Raw genomic sequence first — 22,313 nt, forward strand, 5'->3', positions numbered from 1 at the left:
GTATGTTGAAACAATTTTTCACGTGTTAAAAAAAACAATCAAGTGTAGACCACAAATGTAGGTTGTATTAATTAAACAGTGCTGCTGTGGGATCAGCATCATTGCATACATAAGGACCCTTGCTACTTTGGTGTAATTACAAGACACTTGTACCACCACACTGTGAGGAGTGTTTCACGTCTAGGAAAGATGAAGAAGGGACTGAAGGAGGAGCTAGTTGCGACACACTTTTTTTATGCTAATACAACTGTGATGAAATCAGACCATTTTAATGTGGACTAACAGATGGAAATTGGCTGCTAGTAGCAAGTGGTATCATTATCACCCCTCTCTCCCAATATTCTTCTAAAACAGGAACAATTGGAAAATAAGACAATAATACATGCTGTTTATTGTACAATGTACCTGTTAATGTTGCACATCCACTATACATGGAGGTTGACGAACCTTCTGGATACACAACTGTTCCATTGGGTAAATCTGGTGGGATAAAAACAAAAAAATTAACATTTTTTATCATTCAAAATACAAGGTAGAATTGGGGTTAAATAGTGAACAAGTGCATAATTTCAAGGGTGAGAAGCATGTGATCCCTATTCTGCTTTTTTATCATGATGTAGTGTGTTTTTATAATTCAGTTTGGGAATTTTATTATTTGTTGTGTTGGCTTTATTACTGTTTGAGTACTGAATAAATACTTTCCAGGTTAAGAGTTCCTGCTCTGTGCCATAACTACTAGGGTGTTGAGCTCAATTTGATTTAGTGACTTTGGGGTTCACCCTGACAAGTTAGTGTTATTATGCCTTGAGGGGGGCGACCACCCACCCCAAATACTAATACACCACTTTCTTCCAGGGCGAAAGTCCCAGAGAGAGTTGAGTAATGGTGGCAGGATGCCAGGTAACTTTCTTAAATCATATGTTTGTGTGAAGAGAAGCCATTGCTGTTTGAGATTTTACAGGATGGCAAGACACAAGGAATACTTTATATGTATAAGGAGGAAAGGCCCTAATGAAGATGAGGCAGGACAATAAACTACATGGGGTTTCTTTACAAGCCTCTTGCGCCGCTAGTGCATCACTTTTTTTTACGTATCAGCAGTGCAGTGTGCTGGCCCATATTTACAAGGCCACTCAAAGCCACCCTGTGTGGCTTTTCATGACCTTGTAAATATGGCCCCATTTCACACATTATTTTGAGTGAAAGAGGTGTTGCTGTGGGTGTTCCTACGCAACACCCATGGACTGTGCCGCACTTACAACGTTTCATAAACCGGGGAATGCGTTAGAATCCTAGGCCTCCTCAGGGGAGGTGTGAGAGTGGTGCAACGAGGAGAAAAACTTATTTCTCCGTGCTTTTCCTCTTTCTATGTGTGCTGCATTCTGCTGCACACATAGAAAGAGGAACACGCCGCCAGATTGTTTTTGTGCAGAAAGGTGTCCCTTCCTGCCCAACCACAATCATCCCTGCAATGCAGGCACCTATGGTGCAAGGGTGCCTGCACTGGCGCATGGCTGCTGTTTAAGCATTGGCATAGGGGACAGCACAGGGATGTGCAGTATTGCTGTAAATACAGCGCATCCCTGTGCCTTTAAAATGAAGCAGCTCGGCGTACGAAATTGGCTTGCAGAGCCATGCTGCGTCGTTTCCTCGTAAATGAGGCCCATGTTTGTAATGGCTCCAAGTTGACTCATAATTCCAAACCAAAATCAATAATAAACCTTCCTCAATTTTCAGTGTTGTAAGGAACCTATTTTAGAGCAGATTTGAAATTAATTCATGCATCATTAGGACACATTCTGAAGTGCCACCCACAACAATTCATGTGAATATCAGGAATATGATCCCGTCTTAAATTTGTGAGAAGCGCAAAACGGTAAAAACTTAGCAGGCAGACAACAGAATTGCATGGGTAACGGACCCCCAATTGAATCTCTTACATGTGGGATTCTTACTCATTTTACCTGGATAACCTTGTAACAAAGTCTCGTTATACCTATATCATACTATATTAAATAGATGCAAAGTGAGAAAACATGTCATATTCTATTTTGCAAAGCACTGATTGAGGTCTTTTGAAACATTTTATTATATATTCAAGTTTAGGCATTTGCTATATTACAGCTACATGTCCAGTGCAGTGGATTTCCTTATATAACATTTAAGCATCTTTAGTAACATTGAATGCTTTCAATCAGTTCTAAATATGGGGCTCAATCTTCTGTGAAAATGCATTGATTTTTTATCCAATTCTTTCTTTTAAAAAATATCCAGTTCTTGCAATTATGTGTAATGATGCAAGTGTAATCCACTAAATGCATTTTGGACCATAACAGATCCTTCTTCTTATATTTTAGAAAAACAATGTCAGAAACAGATGTTTCCATTCTGTCTTTTTTCAGACCCACTAAAGCTTAAGGGGTACAATAGTCTAATTGCCGACATATCGTGTATCACCAGATATTTGTAACTAGTTTAGCATAATGTGGGCATTTTATAATGAGGTTCAGATCCTGCAAAGGTGAACAATGGTTAAATAAATATGGAAGGCTACAGGATGAAGAGAGAGAATAAGAAAGGTAGAAGGGATTTCCAGGTAAAGTCATCCATGTAAAATCCATGGATAACGTGGAAGCAGTGTAAGGTTTAGGGCTGAGTTCATCAGGCAATAAAATGGTAACATTCAGTCCAGTTTTCAGAATGACCAAAAACATGCAATTTATTATTTGAATTGATATCAATGAAAAGTATTGAGGATATCTTGACAACTTGACTGGATATTGCTATTGAATTGTTGCTGAATAAGCCCATCTGTGGTACAAATATGTATATATCCTATAAACTGTATTTTAAAAAAGGAAATACTTTACAAACATAAGCGTTTAAGGTTCATTGTATTATAAGCCACTGATAGAAAAACAGGGTGACCAGGTAACACTCAAAGTAAAGAGTATGACTAAGTAAAATAAATGCTGTTCTATGTAGGGAAAGTGTAATAATTTCTGGCTGTCAGAAATACTTCTTACTATATTCAATAAATGATTTTAAAGGACCCTATTTCTAATTCATTCAATTTACTTATTTACTTATTGTATAATTAGATTTCAAAAAATCCATCAACAAACAAATCATTTTGATAAAAGTTCATACAAAGTTATAAGTAGAAAAAATCATCTCAATAAAAAGGAAACATTGTGCAAAATCGCAATCATAATTCAAGCTAATCATTATTAATGCTAAAAAATGTTTTATGTTGTCAGCCAGACAACATATATAACCTTTGAATCAGCAAAAAGTACATTCATAGCTGCAAAGGTTTTGCATATTCCTAGTACATCTATGAGGTTTTATTTACCCATATAATGGCATAAGGGCACAATTCATCTTGCTCTAAGCTTCCGGTAAGCACCACTGGAAAACAATAAGTGTTCTTCTGAATCCTCTTCATCTTCACATAAAGGGCACAGTTTTGATTTACTAACAAAGCTTGACCAAGACAATGTGTAAGTGGCAATTTGAAGAACTCTGTACTTAAATTTCAAATGAATTACTTTCACACTCCTGTTTCCTGAACCCATATTTGTTGGCTTTTATGACTCTGCACAATTTAAAACTGCTAACCAGTGCTAAAGTGATTGTGCTCTCTCCTTTAAAACATGGTAGAATTGGCTTACACCCAATTGGAAAATGTAATTTACTTGTAAGTCCTCAGTAATGGGGCACTAGATTTACACAGGGCCCGTGAATTAAAGGCCTGCAGCACTTAGTGTGCCACACACTTAAGTAGCCCTGCAAACATGTTTGAGGCCAGAGCCCAGAGGTCCTTGGAATTTCCTTCCTCCGTGTTCTGGCCAAAGATTGTCTGGGTTCACAATAGACTAGTATCAAACTGCTTTAGGAGAGTGCTCAGGCAGTCTTTGTGATGTGAAAGTGTGGTAGGTGACAGCTCCCCCCTCATTAGCACAGAGAGACTTATCCAACCAACACCTAGCTTCCCTTTGTCTCACTGTCTGGAAGCAATTCACAAAGACCAACTACCAACTACACCTAGTCATTTGGCCAAGGAAACAGGAAGCAGGCACCAAATGGTTAGTCCAAGAAAAGTCAACATTCTAAAAAGTGTCATTTTCAGCATTGCGACTCAAAATCTGCATTAATGACAGCTTTTAATTACATTCTTCAGACATTAGACTCGACCTGCCCTACCTGCTCTCAATTGAAAGTTATCACTCAATAAAGGTAATAAGGTAGCCCAATGTTATCCTCCTTCCCATTTACAAGTGTCTGATGGCTATTGAAGAGCAATTATCAAAACTAAGGGCTGAGTATTTTGTACTTGGATCCGAATCCCCGACTTGTACAAATGTGTTACCATCGGGTCTGGCTCCCACTAATAGTAAGAACCCTTCGGCTTTGAGAAACCGGGTCAAAATTCGAAATTCACTACCTCTAAATGGCCAGTTAGTAAATAGGGACACAGCTACTAATTGGCTATTTCTAGATGCCCAGTCCATGGGTGGAAGAAGAGTGGGTTGGGAAAAGCATAATTTGCATCTTTAACAGGGGCCAACTTTTATTGCAGCTCTGTTGTAGTAAGTTGTGCTGGTTTGAACCTCATAAGGCATGCTTGCTGGGTGTTGTTTATTTTGCAACACAGGGAGGACCTATTGTTGATGAAAGGATAAATGGAGGAGGATCAGTTGAAGAGACAATGTCTAAAGGTGAGGTATCATTGGGTCTCCTATAAGAAGACAAGCCAATGGAGGCAACACTCAGGGAAAATGCCTGAACCTCAGATAACGTTGGATGGATATCAGATGTAACAGGAGGAGTATCTAAATCGTAGGATGGAAGTGACAATCACCTTTCTGCAAGCTCTATCTTATTTGTGATTACACTTACAGCACACATTAAAAGGCCATCTATTGTTGTTGTTATTAGTGGTTATTCCTCATTACCTCCAATATTTCGCTTACCCTTTTTCCCAACTGAAAAGCCAAAAGGCAACTGATTTTGAAGCTACATTTTAACTATTTTAGTTTAAGCTAAAACTACATGGTTGAACCTGGCCATCTCCTAACGGTAATAGTATTCTCCCCAAAAGCGGTATAGTGAGATCAAACAGTTACAGATTTGCCTCGGTTCCCCAGTGAACAACCCTTGACAAGGAGGCTTCTCCTCGAAACACATATGGGCTGTCTTTGGAATGGCTATTTTTGGAAAATTAATACATACAAAATTTGAATGGATTGAAACTAAAGAACCACACCTTTGGACAAACTACAACACAATTCTCTGTCTTCTGAAATGTGAATGAATGGTTAAGAGAAAGTTCTCCTAAGAGACATCAATTACATGTTCTATACTCCCATGCAAGAAATCACCTGTATGGTCTAAGTCACGCAGATTTAGAAAGATTAATATAAATACAAAATGGATGTGCCATTTCATGCTATTGTCTTACCACAAAAATGTCCCTGCACGTCCAAAATTGACCTGAGGATGCATTGTGTGCTAAGAAATAGCACTAAGTACAGCAACACAAAAATAGCTGTGCGATATTTCCCCCCAATGTACTCCTGGATTTTTTCCACTAGTTTCTTAATGCAAAATGCAACTTTGTGTCCAAATTCGACGTGAGGATGCATTTTGCACAATGAAAATAACATTTAATGCAAAACAACATGGATAGCAGCATGAGCAACCACAGACGGTCGCTAAATTTGTTGTTTCTATGCTTATTTTCTCCAAGTTGCTCCTAAGATTATTGACAATTTCACATCAAAGAGTAATGTGGAAATATTTAAATTATTCTGATTACTCCAGAATATTTAAAATTCCTGCTATTCCTAAACTAAACATAAGGCAAGAAGTCAACAAGTTTCTTGGCTCTGAGTCTGTGTAAAATCAGAAAAAGTCTGTGTAAGACAGCAAGAAATTATAATTCCCCTGATCAGAATACTGTTTTTTTCTGCTTACTATCACCTAGATCAGGAAAACTGTAACAGATATGAGATATTGATAAGTTTTTACTAGATGTGAAAAAAATAAATATCAATTAGACTTACCCCATGGTGCAGAAGTTTCAGGGGGAACTGCAACAGCAAATAAAGACTATATTTAGCATGTACGTACAGCTTTTGATTTTTTCAAAAAGCAAATCATTGTATTTCGTATTCAATAAGGGAAGTTATATTATGCAATCTTTGAAATAAATGACACTAATGATCTGGCTTTACATGACTTTAGTACCCTATAATATCACAAGCGATCGTATATGTAATGCATTTTTGCCTGGGGGCTTGCGTGTCACATTGCAAAGTAAAATATAGCATCTATTTCCTACACATTAAAAAGGCTCACAAGGGCACGCTGTCGTGTGGAAAGGCTCCGAACGGCATTCAATTTATCGATTGAACTGTCCGTCTCGGTTGCAAAAGGCATTGGGAGAATCCGAGTCGGTCGTAGCCGAATTGTAGCGGTCTACAGACTGCGTTTTCAACTGAGCGATTAAGATGTCAGATTCGGATAGCCTTTCTTAATCGTTTGTGCTGACATGGATCGGCAGTTGGAATCTGATTTCAGGGGCCCGTAGCAGGCCTCCCTTCACCTGGGGCCATCCGAATAGAGCCCGTGGGCGTACCCATAGGTCCCTCCTTTCCCTGAATACACAGTGTGGCAGGCACCATTGGGTGCCTGCCACATGGTGCAAGGTTTTCCCCAACCACCCCTTTTTTCAATGGGAGCCTGTGTTCACGTTCGGAACACAGGCTCCCATTGAAGTCAATGGGAGTCCGATCGAATGGTGTTCAGACACATCGTATTTGGTTGGTTGGACTCCCTGAACCGAGGTCATTTGGAAAGCATTCCAGAACCGATTTGGTTGGACTACTTTCTGGAGGACATCGTAATCGGACCCCAAATTCTATTGCTTCACAAAATGTTCTCATAAACTTTGGAACTATCCCCTGAAATGTAATCAAAGTAGATAACCTCACATGATGGAATGGGTGAAATAGATTTGCAAAATTAACGTGGGTGTCATTAAATAATAAAACATGATCACCTCATTTAAATAGATTTAAATAAAGCAAATTGTTCTGAAGTAGGGTGTGCACAAACTTTTCATGGTATACCCAACTTACAAAACACACACTCCACCCCTGAGAAAAAGAATTCTCGGCCAAGTATTACAACCCTTGTTTTGCCAAATGTTAAAATGTTTTTCTGTTACATCACACCGGTGGAAGCTGATAGGGGATGGTGGCGGGGGCGTGGCAGAGGGGGTGGAAAAAATATAAAAAAGACTTACCTGTGTGTCACCACCCACCGCCTCAACTCTGTCTGCACTGTATCCTGCCTCCCGGAAGAACCACAGCTCCCAGACTTCCGTAGCCAATCATGACACTGCCTTAGAGCAGCGTTGTGATTGGTCTGAGTGCCATGGTTCGGCACTCAGAGTAGGACTGGGAGACTGTGCATGCTATCCACCGAGGCTGTACAAAACAGCCGGTGGAGAACATGCACAGTGCGCATGACAGTTTGGTCGGCCCAAGACAGCCAGCCAAACCGCAATGCACACTTATGGTGCAGCCACCACTCCTCCCCCTGCTGGCGTCACGCGAACCCAGCCCACACCGCCCTAACATGGAGCTCAAAGGTAGAATAAAACTAAAATTATAATAACGTTCTGCTATTATCATTTTATTTTTACATTGCTCTGCTCTTAGAGCAGTGGGGCGATGCTCCTCCACCTTAGCGGAGGAGCCACCCCGCAATCACACACCTAGGGTGCCAGACAGTGGTTGTAATGTGAAATGGACAAGTTGAAGAGAATCGGGGGTAGCAGTTTTAGAGAATAAATCGAACAGGCTTTTCAATCACGTACTCAGTTCAAAGGGAGCTGATCACAACCTATTTTTGTCTGGAGCTAATACATGTATTTAGTGGTAAGTAAGTCAGTGCCTGGTGCAAATGCATTTTACTGCCGTAATTTGAAAGTAGATTTGTGGAGCTGGCATTGTGTGACAAGAATAAATATTTGTGCATATATGTTGTGCTGCATTTCGTTGACCTGTTCTTTGTTCTGTTGTATTTTTGTTCTGCATTAATTAATTGTGTGGTTGTTGTGTTGCATTACACTTTCACTGTTATGTTTGCTCCCTGTTATGTTTTGGAAGTCTTGTTATTTTCGTCAATGTTTTGTTCTTATGCTCTGTTCTGTTGTTTACTTTAGAAATATCAACAAATGCAATCATTTGCACCAAACTCCGATGCACAAAAATCACCTGTATGCTCTCCATCTTTAAGATTGGAAAACACGAATATGAAGGCTAAACCAATGTGCCAAGACAAATTGTGGAAATCCAGAAGGTGAATTACGGGATGGTACATGCTTGCAAATTTATTTAACATCGGAAATACTAACGTAGATTATACCACTCATTATACCACTCATATAGAAAAATATTGCTGAAGCATGAGGTACTTAAACACTCTCAGTGCTTGGTTATGAAAATTACTTTTACCATAAGCTCGTCTTCAAGGTTGGTAAATGAGGACATATTGAGTCCCATATACATCATCTACAGTACGGAATTAAAAAACGTGAAGCGAAAAGTTGACAAGTTTCATTAGCTCAGAATCTGTGTGAAATCAGAAAAAGTCTGTGTATGACAGCTAGAAATTATAATAATTTCACTAAACAGAATACTGTTTCTTCTGCTTACTATTGCCTGGATTAGGAAAACTGTACCCGATAATGAGATATTGGCAAGTTTGAACTTAGACTTACCCGATGGTGCTGAAGTTTCAGGGGGAACTGCAAGAGCAAATGAAAACCCTATTTAGCATATACATAGAGATTTTGATTTTTTCAAACTGTAAAGCATTGTATTTCCCATTCACAGAAACAACATGGGAAGTTATATCAGACAATCTTTGAAATAAATGAAACTAATGATCTGACTTTGCATGGCTTTAGTACCCCAAAAATATCTCAAGAAAGGGTATATTTATTAAATGTTTCCCTGGGGACTTGCTGGGCACAATGGCAAAAAAAAATAAATTACTATCTATTTTCTATAATTTGAAAAAGCTCGCAAGTGCAACACAAAATTGCAAAACGCCCTCTCAAACCTTTGTAAATATTCCCTGAAATTTTATCAAAAGAGATAACCTCATATGATGGAATAGGTGAAATGGATTTCCAAAATGAATGTGGCTTTTGTTGAAAATTAAATCATGATAATCTAAATGTAAATATATTGAAATACTATAAATGGTTCTGAAGCAGGGTCTACACACGTTTTTCAGGGTATACCCAACCTGCAAAAGACAAAGTCCACCCCTGAGAGAGAATTTTCTCAGGCTAAGTATTACAGGACTTGCTTTGCCAAATCTTAAAATTTTTCAATAAAATTAAACCGTTAGTTTGGCACACAGTGGTTGTAATGTGAAATGGACACTTTTAGAGAAACTGGGTGGCCATTACAGAGAACACATTTAAAAGGCTTTCAATCATGCAATCAAATCAAAGGAGTCAAATTACAAAACATCTTTGTCTGAAACCAATACTTATATATGGTGGTAAGTAAGTTAGTACCTGATGCCAACACATTTTACTGCCATACTACGAAAGTAGATTTGTGGATGTGGTAATGTGGGACCAGATTATTTGTGCATATATATTGTGCTATTTTGTTGGTGTTTGAATTTTGTTTTGTGTTAAGAAAAAATTGACATCCTTCAGCCTTTCCTTTCACACTCACTCTACCCAGCAAGATTGTGACAACATTCCCTTTACAAAATCCTTAATTTTGCAGTCAGAGAAAGGGAAAACTCTTTAAAAAGAATGTCATATAGTGAAATTCGTCGTCTGTCTTTGAACGTGAAAAAGAATACAAAACATAAAATACTTCTTTGTGGCTCATTCAATTTCTGACCTCCAGCATGATTATTTTTGGGGTGCTGACCTCCAGCATGATTATTTTTGGGGTTCTGTAGCACCCCTCCCCACCTCTACTTCCAGCAACTATGTGAATGTGTAGAACTATTTAGTCATTTACAACTTTTTGTTCATTGACCAAAATCTTTTTCTAATTGTCTTTTTCAGGTATTAAAACAATGCATAGACCTGGGCATGTAATCCCTTAATCCTAGTGCTGACATTGCTAGGATAGCTCATCACACAATCCCTAACAATTATAACATGTTTTATTTATTCCAAAAGAACAGAACAAAGCTAACCAATTCCCCTGAAATTATGTCCATTCAAATTAAGTGTACATTATTTTCAGAAAAGTACAGTTTACATTCTCCAAATATTACATGTGAAACACATTTAAAAAGAAACCTCATTTTGTATGTATAAATCTCCATGTTACCAATTCTACTAAAAAAATGTTAGCAACTGTTTACTATAATAATCATGACATACAACACCTCAAAAACAACCTCGATACATCTCTGAAGAGACCAGCTACTATATCATTTTAAATGAAGACAAACTCATTTTATCATCACAATATGCCAAAGTAGAACTTTAATCAGATCAGCGCAGAGATATTACAATCAACAAAAACAGCAATTGTATCAATCAGTGGCGGCTCGCAGAGGGCGTGCTGCGGTGTGGTGGGGAGGGGCAGGATGGGGGTAGTAAACTAGGACATACGAAATGGTGATCCTGAAGAAAGAAAAGCAAAAGTACAAAAAGATGATGCACAAAATCATGAGAAAATAAAAGGGAATGATGAACTGGATCACAGTCAAAATGAATGATCCCTTCTGAAACGGATCGCAACATCACCAAAATAGAGCCCACAGTGGGGAGCCTCTCAACTCAAATGGAGGATGTTATGGAGAGGCTGTGTATGCCAGAGTACAGAGCAGATGATACGGAGGGCAGAGCACGCAGGAACAATAATCGCGTAGTGGGCCTCCTGGAGTGGAGAAAGGGGCAAATATGATTTATTTTCTAGAGGCATGGATCAAGATCAAAATAGCTCTGAATTGTCTCTCCCACTTCTTTGCAATGGAATGGACACATAGACTACTGGGCCAGCACCCCCTCTAGGTGCCCCGCCACGTTCGGTGGTGGCACATTTGCTCCATTTGCACGACAGGGACTATATCCTCTGAAGGGCTCGATATAAGGGGGGGTTACTAATTGAGAATCACAAAGCGATGGTTATCCCAGATTTTGTGCTGGCAGTTCAAAAACAATGGCCCTCCTTCAAGTATGCCATGCTCTTTGTGGCTAAACTGAGGGTCGACAGAGACATTGGCACCAGATTCTTCATGGATCCACTAGAGGTCTACAACTAGATAGAGGTACAGCTGATTGACAGGAAAATACTATCCATGGCTACACAACCTTGTTGGCGGTGCTAGCCTGGGCCTCTGTCACCCAGATGTTCCTTGAAGGAGCAGGCTCGGAAGGACCAACTGATCACAGGGGTGGCAAAGGCAAACTTCGGGGTGGTTGTCGTAGATGCCCGGCCGTATGAGGGTCGTGAGTCATCAAGTGCCTCATAATCAGAGCTGTGGTCTGATTCTCTCCTACACACTGCTTCTGGTACCCGGTCACCACTGTTCATCCTGCAGACAGCTGATGAACTGGGGTGATAGCAGGCTGAAGACTATGGGTGATGTACTGTTGGTAACTGCATGGGGCTGGTGCGGTGCTCTATAAATCTGTCTTATCCTACAGGGACCAGTTAGCATGCCATGGCTGGGGGGTTTCTTGCCCTCGGAGTCAACCACCACCTGTATTGGTTTCCTGTGTGACTCACGCACTGTTTATCTGGTTTGGTTTGCCATTGTTTGGATATGGGGATTGTTGCCTTACTGTCCTGAGCAGGTGATGGGTTGCTGCTTGAGTCTGAAGAGCTTTCTGCGTGCACTGCAGGGGGTCCTTTATTATGTTATTAATACGTAATGGCTGAAATACAACCTGGACATAAAGTAATATCTTGGAATGTTAGGGGGCTCAAAATGAGTTCAATGTTCAGGCATACCTGAGGAGGTAAGGGGTTCACATTGCCCTCTTGCAGGACATGCATTTAATGCCGCCAGATAGGATAGCACTGTGGAGGGGCTGGCAGGGCCCCTTAACTTGCACCACTTATTCAGCTTTTGCTAGAGGGGTCTTTGTTTGGGTCAGATCGGGGATGCAGTCTCAAATTTTAAGAGGAAGACTTACATGTGGGACTTGACATGTTTCTTTGCAACACAACAGACCATACACAAATAGTGCGTTCAGAGTATTTGTCAGATCATAACCCGATCCTAGTATCCAGCCAGTTGGAGGCTTAAGTGTGAAAACCTGGAAGTCTAGGCATCTCACAATGTCATAGGGGAGGAAATAGAAGTTATTTTGTGTCCACTGAGTCTGGTTTGAGGGAAGGGGAGGCTTTTAAGACAGTAGTTTAGGGACATTGTATCACACACATGAGGGGGCTCAGCAGGCTTTACATGATGAGACGATCACAGGAGCTTATTATTTGGTCGCTAGAACGCCGCAGACACACCGCCCCCCCAGTGCACATCTCTCTGCTCTCCGAGAAGGAGACACTGGCAGCCTTAGTGGAGAAACGTTGTTACTTTGATTACAGGACATACATGGTCACAGTCCCTGCAGAACGGTACAATGCGGGTACGTTATTGGCTTGGTTGGTGAATCCTACTAAGCTGGGGCACAGATTTTGGAGCTGACTAATGAGTTTGTGCCTGTGTCTATGATCCAGATATTATTAACAGGCTGTTCCAAACATATTACACTACCTTATACACTCGCCAGATGCCTGCACCCCCCTGCACCTGCTCTTACACCTTTTGCCATTGCCAATCCTTTTACCGGTTGTGGCGAAAGCGTTGGGCACAAAAATTCCATTAGCGGAGGTGCTGGTTTTGATCAAGGCCATTGCCCGGGGTAAGGTGCCGGATCAGACGGCTCCTGGTGAAGGTTGATGCCACCTATGCTACCCAACTGGCACCAGACCTGGTGGAGGTCTACAGGAGGGTATGTGTTGACCGTGTCCTGCCACCCACTATGAAAGAGACATTAGTATTCTGCCTCCTTAAGGCAGGCAGGCCCCCCAGGGGCTGGCATCGTATTGGCTCTTGTTGATGTTGAACGTTGATCTTAAGATCCTAAACAGGGTTTTAGTCACACCCTATTGCCATTTATGCATCAATTCAGGCATACAGATTAAATGAGCTTTATACTGGAGAGGAACATGGCGTATAATATTAGACTGGTGACGGCGCTGCTGCTTGCTGCATCAGCTATAAATGAGGAGGCAGCGTTAATGCCTTTTGATATTGAAAAGGTCTTTGGTAGTCTGACTGGGAATTCCTGATGCAGTGATGCATAAAATGGGACTTGTGGCAGTTTTATTGCTTCTGGACCCTATGTCAAGAGTTAAAACTGGGAGTGTGATATTGGCAGCCTACATGGTGGTGCGGTGTAAGCAAAAGGATGTCCCTTGTCCCCATTGCTGTTTGCCATTGTGCTGGAGCCCCTGGCCTGCAAGGCCTGGGAAGGAACCATTATGGGGGTATCACACTCCGGGGGCTGTTCATCACATTTCCTTCTATGTGGATGACATACTGTATTTCGTTCATGACCATTGGGTTGATTTTCCTAGGGGCCTCTTGTCTTCTGGGACACTTTGGGAATATATTGGGCTTGCGTGTCAATTGGCAGTAGACTAGCAATTCCCCCCTTGCACCTGAGTCCTGGGGGGCCACCTCCCCATGCAGGTTTTAAGTGGGAGCCCAGCACTTTTTGGTATCTGGGGGTACAGCTTTACATGTTGTAAATTGATCCGCTGGACGGCAACATGTGCAGGGCACTCATGGTGCTCCGTAGTGGGATACAATTCTGGAAAAATCTCCCCATATCATTTGGGGGAGGGCTAGAGCCCAGGCTGTAATAATACTTCACCACCTTCCCCATTATAATCCCCAAAAGTACATCTTGAGAGATGCAATCATTGCTCACTGATCTAATTTGGGGCAAAGGTAGACATTGCGTTGCTCTAGGGAAGCTACAACGACCTGTTCAGTATGGTGGGTTGGCGGCTCCCGACTTTGAGTCATATTATTTATTAGCTCAGTTGCAATGGGTCAATAGATGGATTGCTGACAGAGTAAGTGATGAAACCCTGGAGGAAAGGGGCAACCCTCCATTGCACTGGTTGACACAATTTTTGTACTTAGCTTAGAGTGGAACCTCATAGCCTGAAGTCAGTAGCCAAGTTTTGCTGGGTGCAATATTTGGAGAAGGCGTCACCCCTTGCTCCTCCAGCCTCCTCCTCCGTTGGTTGTTCCAATTCTTTCGGGAGGATGCTACATGTAGGTTGGGTGAGTGGGTGGCCTACGAGAGGGGGAATCTTTGTGAGGCTGGCCTGTTGTGGACCTTCGAGGATTTGTAAGGGGCCTATGACCCTCCTGCGGGTCACTTCATCTTTTCTGAGACAGTTACTGCATTACTAAAAAAGACATGTCGGTGTAGGCAGGCCAAACCTAGTATGACGCAGGGATGCCATGCCCTTTGTACCTTTTCTGGCAAATGCAAGGCAATCACTGGGTTATATATTGCACTGTGGGCAGACACGTACACTTCACTCAACAGTCTCAGGGAGACTGACGTTGGCACCCCTATATCTAACACGGACTAGGTAAAAATAATGGCTGGCATTCCCCAGGTGTCTCATAACGTTCGATTTAAGGTGATCAACTTTTATTGTATCCACAGAGCATATCTTACTCGCAATAAGATAAACAAATATTATCCAGGTGCTGGCTCGGGGTGCCCCAGGTGTGGATTAGTTGGGGCGGATATGTTTCATATGGTGTGGAATATTGGACAGATGTGATGGCACTCCTCAATGAGGTTACTGAACGAAATTTGCCCCTTGCCCCATGGCATGACTTCTGGGGCTGTTCCCTAGACCCGCTAAGCATACAGTAACTACTAAATTTGCTGATCTTTTCTTAATTCTGGTGGAGAGTCAGATCATGCTTAATTGGAATGGCACCAGGAGCCCACAGTTTTCCGAATGTAGAACAGTGTTAGTGCGGTGGGTGGTGTATGAGCGCAATGCTATTAAGAGATGCCAAGCGGGGCTGTGCCCCTTGAAGGTTGCCCGGGCGTTGGACACATTATTTGATGTTTTGCATTCCCGGGTGAACCATTTGGAGGTCACTTCCCCACCTTCCACCGGTGGGGCTGAGCCGCAGTAATATTCGGCTTTGTGATCACCCTCTACTTACACGCACTCCAGCATGTCTGTTTCTACCTGTCCGTGCTATGACAGGCCCTTGAACCTGCCTCCCCTTTCTGTTCCCTCCCTCTCCTCTCCTGGGCAGATGGACGACCACGGTGTTTGTTCTCAGAGCTTTTCAGATACTGGTGTTATCTCTGGACCAAGCTATGGGGTGGGGGGAATGGGGAGCCTTGGATAGTTTTTTTTGCTACTTTGATGATTGAGCATAACCTCTTGGTTGAAGCAGTATTGCTAGAGCACGGACACTACATAGATCTTAATCTCCCCTGCCTGGGTTGCATAATGTCGGGGTATAATACCATTGTGGCTGCTCTACATGGTTCGACATTTCTTGCACCGTGGAGGGAATATCTATTATGCTGAAGTACCAGTGTTACCTAATTCTCTATGAAAATCAATAAAGTGTGTTAAAAAAAATAAGTAACAGGAAAGAGGTCAAATCTCAAGATGAAAAACAGTCACACAGTTAAAGAGAGAATCAAAATCCAGTGCATAAAGGAAGCAAATCAATAGGGACAGGGAGCACCTGGCAGTGCAGATGTCAGACAACGTACAGTTGTCACCAGTTCTTCACTGCATATAAAGAGTGGAATGGGAGACTCATAGCTGCAGGAAACCAGGAAATACCTGCAGTCTGCAATACAGGTCCCAGAAGTAAATCGATTGAGTTGTTTAAAACATATTGCCAAGAGTTAAAATAGGATGGAGCACACTCTGCTCAGAAGTGGCCTTGATAGCTCCAGGTGGGCCGCAGGTCTAGAAGTTGTCCCCATGAATAAAAGAGCCGTTCCCACAGTCATTGTTCTTATGATCTACTTTCTCAATTTGAAACAAAAAGGTGTTACCCATTAAGTAACACTGGAGATGGGAAGTGGTATAGCATATGCTACTGTGCTAGGTAGCTCTTGTCATATTCACATTTACGCTATATGATGTGCACTCTTCTAGTATGTTTTAAACAACGAGACAGCACTGAATTGAGTGCTTTGCATTGACAGTCCTGGCCCTGATAAAGACTTTGAGGCCTATAATGTTGTCTGCCCGATGAAACGGGACCGACCGACCTCTGGTCTGCGGTTCAACCACCTGATTAGGATGCGAACGAGCACTGTTTGGTCTCATTCCGACATTTCCCTATAGGAGCATGTGTTACGCCATAAACCGTCCGTAGAACATGCTCCCATAGGGAAATGGGAGGTGGTGTTAATCCTTGATATGCCTTGAGGTGCCTACCACAGGGTGCAGGGATTAACAGGGGCACACCATAGGGGCCCACTCGTCCACCAACCGGAGGCCGCAAGAGAAAGGGGGACCTGCTAGGGGCCCCCAAACACGCTTTCCGACCGGGGTTTCATGTCAGAAAGGCCGCCATGGAAGCCCTGCCGGAAACAGTGCATTGTAATCCAGACGGTGTAAACCGGCATCCATTTGGATTACGGACTGGTTCCAACTGGCCCACGGGCTCCATGAGCCCGTCGGAAGCCAGCCGGAACGATCGGCCGGTTTCAATTCTGACCGGCTGAATCCAAATCAGCCGGTCAGTATTGAAACCGACGGTGTCGGTTGAAAAGCCTCGGACCTGAGGTCAGAGGCCTTATGACCGACATCGTAATAGGCCCCATTATAACTGACTTAGTCTGATACGTTCTTTCAATAATAGACCGATTGTATCGATTGACGCCAACTGCTCCCTCAGTGGAGACCAAAATATTTGCGTGGAAAGAATGTAATCCTTATATTTACAATTTGCAACATTCTAGGGAGCCATTTGCAAAATGTAAAGTTAAAATATTTACACAACACTGGTAAATGTGTAGCACTTTTTGCAGGTGGAGAAATGTTTTTGATTGTGTACTAATTGAATATAATTACAAGCATTTGTATGTAATTTTCACAAAGGCCTATGCACATGAATTGGAAGGGTATGGATATGTTCAGATAAAAAAAAATATACATATTATTAAAAAGAATGTGAAATGAATTATGACTGATTGGGGGTCTGTTTAACTCTTTTCTTGCATTCTCGGTGTGGCACAAAAAAAGCATTTAAAAAAACTGTTTCTATTTTTTTCCGAGATTTAAGATACACTCTAGTTAAAAAGACACATACAAAAAAAATTTCATATCTCCATAAAAAGCGCATGCAACAAACTGCATTTTAGGCCACAAATTGCAGCCCAGAACCACTCCTAGAAATCACTACACTCCCAGGCTATCGAACAAAAGCTACAGACTTAGCAGTGTTTGCAAATTAACGAAAAGTCTCCCCAGGTCAGGTTTCCTAAACCCTTGGTGAACTAGGGTTCACCTTTTAACAGTTATAAGGTGGACTACTTTGCCTCCTGCAACCCCCAATTTGGTTGTTAATCATGTGGTGGTGTCCCTGCTATCCGAGGGCATCAAAGAGCAAGAAACCCATAATAGCCCCTCCCAAGGCATTATGGGGCGCTCCACTGGGTAACAATGAACTCTTTTTTCTCGGAGCTGCCCGGTTCCACTGGGAACACCCCCATGACCGGTTTCTCTGTGGTGGCTGTGGGGGTAGCACCAGTGTCCCTGCAACCTTGACCAGTACACCAGATTCCTCTCTCCTTGGCGTGGGTGCCGAATGCCTTTTCTTCTTTTTGCTTCCCCGGGGCGAGAGAAGCTTGGTTCCTCACTCCAGCCCGCGGCAGGAGTATCATAGTCCTCCTGATTGTGAAAGGCGCAGGCAAGGTGATTGAGGCCCAGTGCAATCCTCCCCACTCCACCTCCCCAGACATGGGCAGGCCATGCATCACTTGCGGGCCGGGGGATGGAGTCTCCAGACTGCAAAAAGGCAAGTACAGTATTGTCTTCCTTTTCTTCTGGGGATGGGGTCCCAGGAATCTCTGTTCCTTCTGTTTCGGAGCAGAGTAATTAGCTTCATCCAGCATGGTGACCAAAGGCTAGAATCTGACCCTGAGCTGAGGCGGAGAAATATGAAAATTCTGGATGACCTATTAGGTGCACATGTAGGTTCCTGGGACCTACACACTGCTTCTGGTACCCGGTCACCACTGTTCATCCTGCAGACAGCTGATGAACTGGGGTGATAGCAGGCTGAAGACTATGGGTGATGTACTGTTGGTAACTGCATGGGGCTGGTGCGGTGCTCTATAAATCTGTCTTATCCTACAGGGACCAGTTAGCATGCTATGGCTGGGGGGTTTCTTGCCCTCGGAGTCAACCACCACCTGTATTGGTTTCCTGTGTGACTCACGCACTGTTTATCTGGTTTGGTTTGCCATTGTTTGGATATGGGGATTGTTGCCTTACTGTCCTGAGCAGGTGATGGGTTGCTGCTTGAGTCTGAAGAGCTTTCTGCATGCACTGCAGGGGGTCCTTTATTATGTTATTAATACGTAATGGCTGAAATACAACCTGGACATAAAGTAATATCTTGGAATGTTAGGGGGCTCAAAATGAGTTCAATGTTCAGGCATACCTGAGGAGGTAAGGGGTTCACATTGCCCTCTTGCAGGACATGCATTTAATGCCGCCAGATAGGATAGCACTGTGGAGGGGCTGGCAGGGCCCCTTAACTTGCACCACTTATTCAGCTTTTGCTAGAGGGGTCTTTGTTTGGGTCAGATCGGGGATGCAGTCTCAAATTTTAAGAGGAAGACTTACATGTGGGACTGGACATGTTTCTTTGCAACACAACAGACCATACACAAATAGTGCGTTCAGAGTATTTGTCAGATCATAACCCGATCCTAGTATCCAGCCAGTTGGAGGCTTAAGTGTGAAAACCTGGAAGTCTAGGCATCTCACAATGTCATAGGGGAGGAAATAGAAGTTATTTTGTGTCCACTGAGTCTGGTTTGAGGGAAGGGGAGGCTTTTAAGACAGTAGTTTAGGGACATTGTATCACACACATGAGGGGGCTCAGCAGGCTTTACATGATGAGACGATCACAGGAGCTTATTCTTTGGTCGCTAGAACGCCGCAGACACACCGCCCCCCCAGTGCACATCTCTCTGCTCTCCGAGAAGGAGACACTGGCAGCCTTAGTGGAGAAACGTTGTTACTTTGATTACAGGACATACATGGTCACAGTCCCTGCAGAACGGTACAATGCGGGTACGTTATTGACTTGGTTGGTGAATCCTACTAAGCTGGGGCACAGATTTTGGAGCTGACTAATGAGTTTGTGCCTGTGTCTATGATCCAGATATTATTAACAGGCTGTTCCAAACATATTACACTACCTTATACACTCGCCAGATGCCTGCACCCCCCTGCACCTGCTCTTACACCTTTTGCCATTGCCAATCCTTTTACCGGTTGTGGCGAAAGCGTTGGGCACAAAAATTCCATTAGCGGAGGTGCTGGTTTTGATCAAGGCCATTGCCCGGGGTAAGGTGCCGGATCAGACGGCTCCTGGTGAAGGTTGATGCCACCTATGCTACCCAACTGGCACCAGACCTGGTGGAGGTCTACCGGAGGGTATGTGTTGACCGTGTCCTGCCACCCACTATGAAAGAGACATTAGTATTCTGCCTCCTTAAGGCAGGCAGGCCCCCCAGGGGCTGGCATCCTATTGGCTCTTGTTGATGTTGAACGTTGATCTTAAGATCCTAAACAGGGTTTTAGTCACACCCTATTGCCATTTATGCATCAATTCAGGCATACAGATTAAATGAGCTTTATACTGGAGAGGAACATGGCGTATAATATTAGACTGGTGACGGCGCTGCTGCTTGCTGCATCAGCTATAAATGAGGAGGCAGCGTTAATGCCTTTTGATATTGAAAAGGTCTTTGGTAGTCTGACTGGGAATTCCTGATGCAGTGATGCATAAAATGGGACTTGTGGCAGTTTTATTGCTTCTGGACCCTATGTCAAGAGTTAAAACTGGGAGTGTGATATTGGCAGCCTACATGGTGGTGCGGTGTAAGCAAAAGGATGTCCCTTGTCCCCATTGCTGTTTGCCATTGTGCTGGAGCCCCTGGCCTGCAAGGCCTGGGAAGGAACCATTATGGGGGTATCACACTCCGGGGGCTGTTCATCACATTTCCTTCTATGTGGATGACATACTGTATTTCGTTCATGACCATTGGGTTGATTTTCCTAGGGGCCTCTTGTCTTCTGGGACACTTTGGGAATATATTGGGCTTGCGTGTCAATTGGCAGTAGACTAGCAATTCCCCCCTTGCACCTGAGTCCTGGGGGGCCACCTCCCCATGCAGGTTTTAAGTGGGAGCCCAGCACTTTTTGGTATCTGGGGGTACAGCTTTACATGTTGTAAATTGATCCGCTGGACGGCAACATGTGCAGGGCACTCATGGTGCTCCGTAGTGGGATACAATTCTGGAAAAATCTCCCCATATCATTTGGGGTAGGGCTAGAGCCCAGGCTGTAATAATACTTCACCACCTTCCCCATTATAATCCCCAAAAGTACATCTTGAGAGATGCAATCATTGCTCACTGATCTAATTTGGGGCAAAGGTAGACATTGCGTTGCTCTAGGGAAGCTACAACGACCTGTTCAGTATGGTGGGTTGGCGGCTCCCGACTTTGAGTCATATTATTTATTAGCTCAGTTGCAATGGGTCAATAGATGGATTGCTGACAGAGTAAGTGATGAAACCCTGGAGGAAAGGGGCAACCCTCCATTGCACTGGTTGACACAATTTTTGTACTTAGCTTAGAGTGGAACCTCATAGCCTGAAGTCAGTAGCCAAGTTTTGCTGGGTGCAATATTTGGAGAAGGCGTCACCCCTTGCTCCTCCAGCCTCCTCCTCCGTTGGTTGTTCCAATTCTTTCGGGAGGATGCTACATGTAGGTTGGGTGAGTGGGTGGCCTACGAGAGGGGGAATCTTTGTGAGGCTGGCCTGTTGTGGACCTTCGAGGATTTGTAAGGGGCCTATGACCCTCCTGCGGGTCACTTCATCTTTTCTGAGACAGTTACTGCATTACTAAAAAAGACATGTCGGTGTAGGCAGGCCAAACCTAGTATGACGCAGGGATGCCATGCCCTTTGTACTTTTTCTGGCAAATGCAAGGCAATCACTGGGTTATATATTGCACTGTGGGCAGACACGTACACTTCACTCAACAGTCTCAGGGAGACTGACGTTGGCACCCCTATATCTAACACGGACTAGGTAAAAATAATGGCTGGCATTCCCCAGGTGTCTCATAACGTTCGATTTAAGGTGATCAACTTTTATTGTATCCACAGAGCATATCTTACTCGCAATAAGATAAACAAATATTATCCAGGTGCTGGCTCGGGGTGCCCCAGGTGTGGATTAGTTGGGGCGGATATGTTTCATATGGTGTGGAATATTGGACAGATGTGATGGCACTCCTCAATGAGGTTACTGAACGAAATTTGCCCCTTGCCCCATGGCATGACTTCTGGGGCTGTTCCCTAGACCCGCTAAGCATACAGTAACTACTAAATTTGCTGATCTTTTCTTAATTCTGGTGGAGAGTCAGATCATGCTTAATTGGAATGGCACCAGGAGCCCACAGTTTTCCGAATGTAGAACAGTGTTAGTGCGGTGGGTGGTGTATGAGCGCAATGCTATTAAGAGATGCCAAGCGGGGCTGTGCCCCTTGAAGGTTGCCCGGGCGTTGGACACATTATTTGATGTTTTGCATTCCCGGGTGAACCATTTGGAGGTCACTTCCCCACCTTCCACCGGTGGGGCTGAGCCGCAGTAATATTCGGCTTTGTGATCACCCTCTACTTACACGCACTCCAGCATGTCTGTTTCTACCTGTCCGTGCTATGACAGGCCCTTGAACCTGCCTCCCCTTTCTGTTCCCTCCCTCTCCTCTCCTGGGCAGATGGACGACCACGGTGTTTGTTCTCAGAGCTTTTCAGATACTGGTGTTATCTCTGGACCAAGCTATGGGGTGGGGGGAATGGGGAGCCTTGGATAGTTTTTTTTGCTACTTTGATGATTGAGCATAACCTCTTGGTTGAAGCAGTATTGCTAGAGCACGGACACTACATAGATCTTAATCTCCCCTGCCTGGGTTG

The 22,313-nt window shown here is 43.4% G+C and overlaps 1 protein-coding gene across 1 annotated transcript in view; it reads right to left on the minus strand.

The window, feature by feature from the left end:
- The window catches only part of LOC146796476 (uromodulin-like), a 583,380-nt gene that overhangs the window by 500,649 nt on the left and 60,418 nt on the right, over window positions 1-22,313 (minus strand). The window contains exons 2-4 of the mRNA XM_085629079.1: window positions 8,795-8,821; window positions 6,069-6,095; window positions 406-480 (exon numbers count right to left, since the gene is read on the minus strand). Of these exons, the coding sequence (XP_085485205.1) occupies window positions 406-480; window positions 6,069-6,095; window positions 8,795-8,821 (129 nt within the window). The remainder of the gene's footprint in view (window positions 1-405; window positions 481-6,068; window positions 6,096-8,794; window positions 8,822-22,313) is intronic.

Source organism: Triturus cristatus, chromosome 10, assembly GCF_964204655.1.
Source record: "Triturus cristatus chromosome 10, aTriCri1.1, whole genome shotgun sequence".
Classification (NCBI taxonomy): Eukaryota; Metazoa; Chordata; class Amphibia; order Caudata; family Salamandridae; genus Triturus; species Triturus cristatus.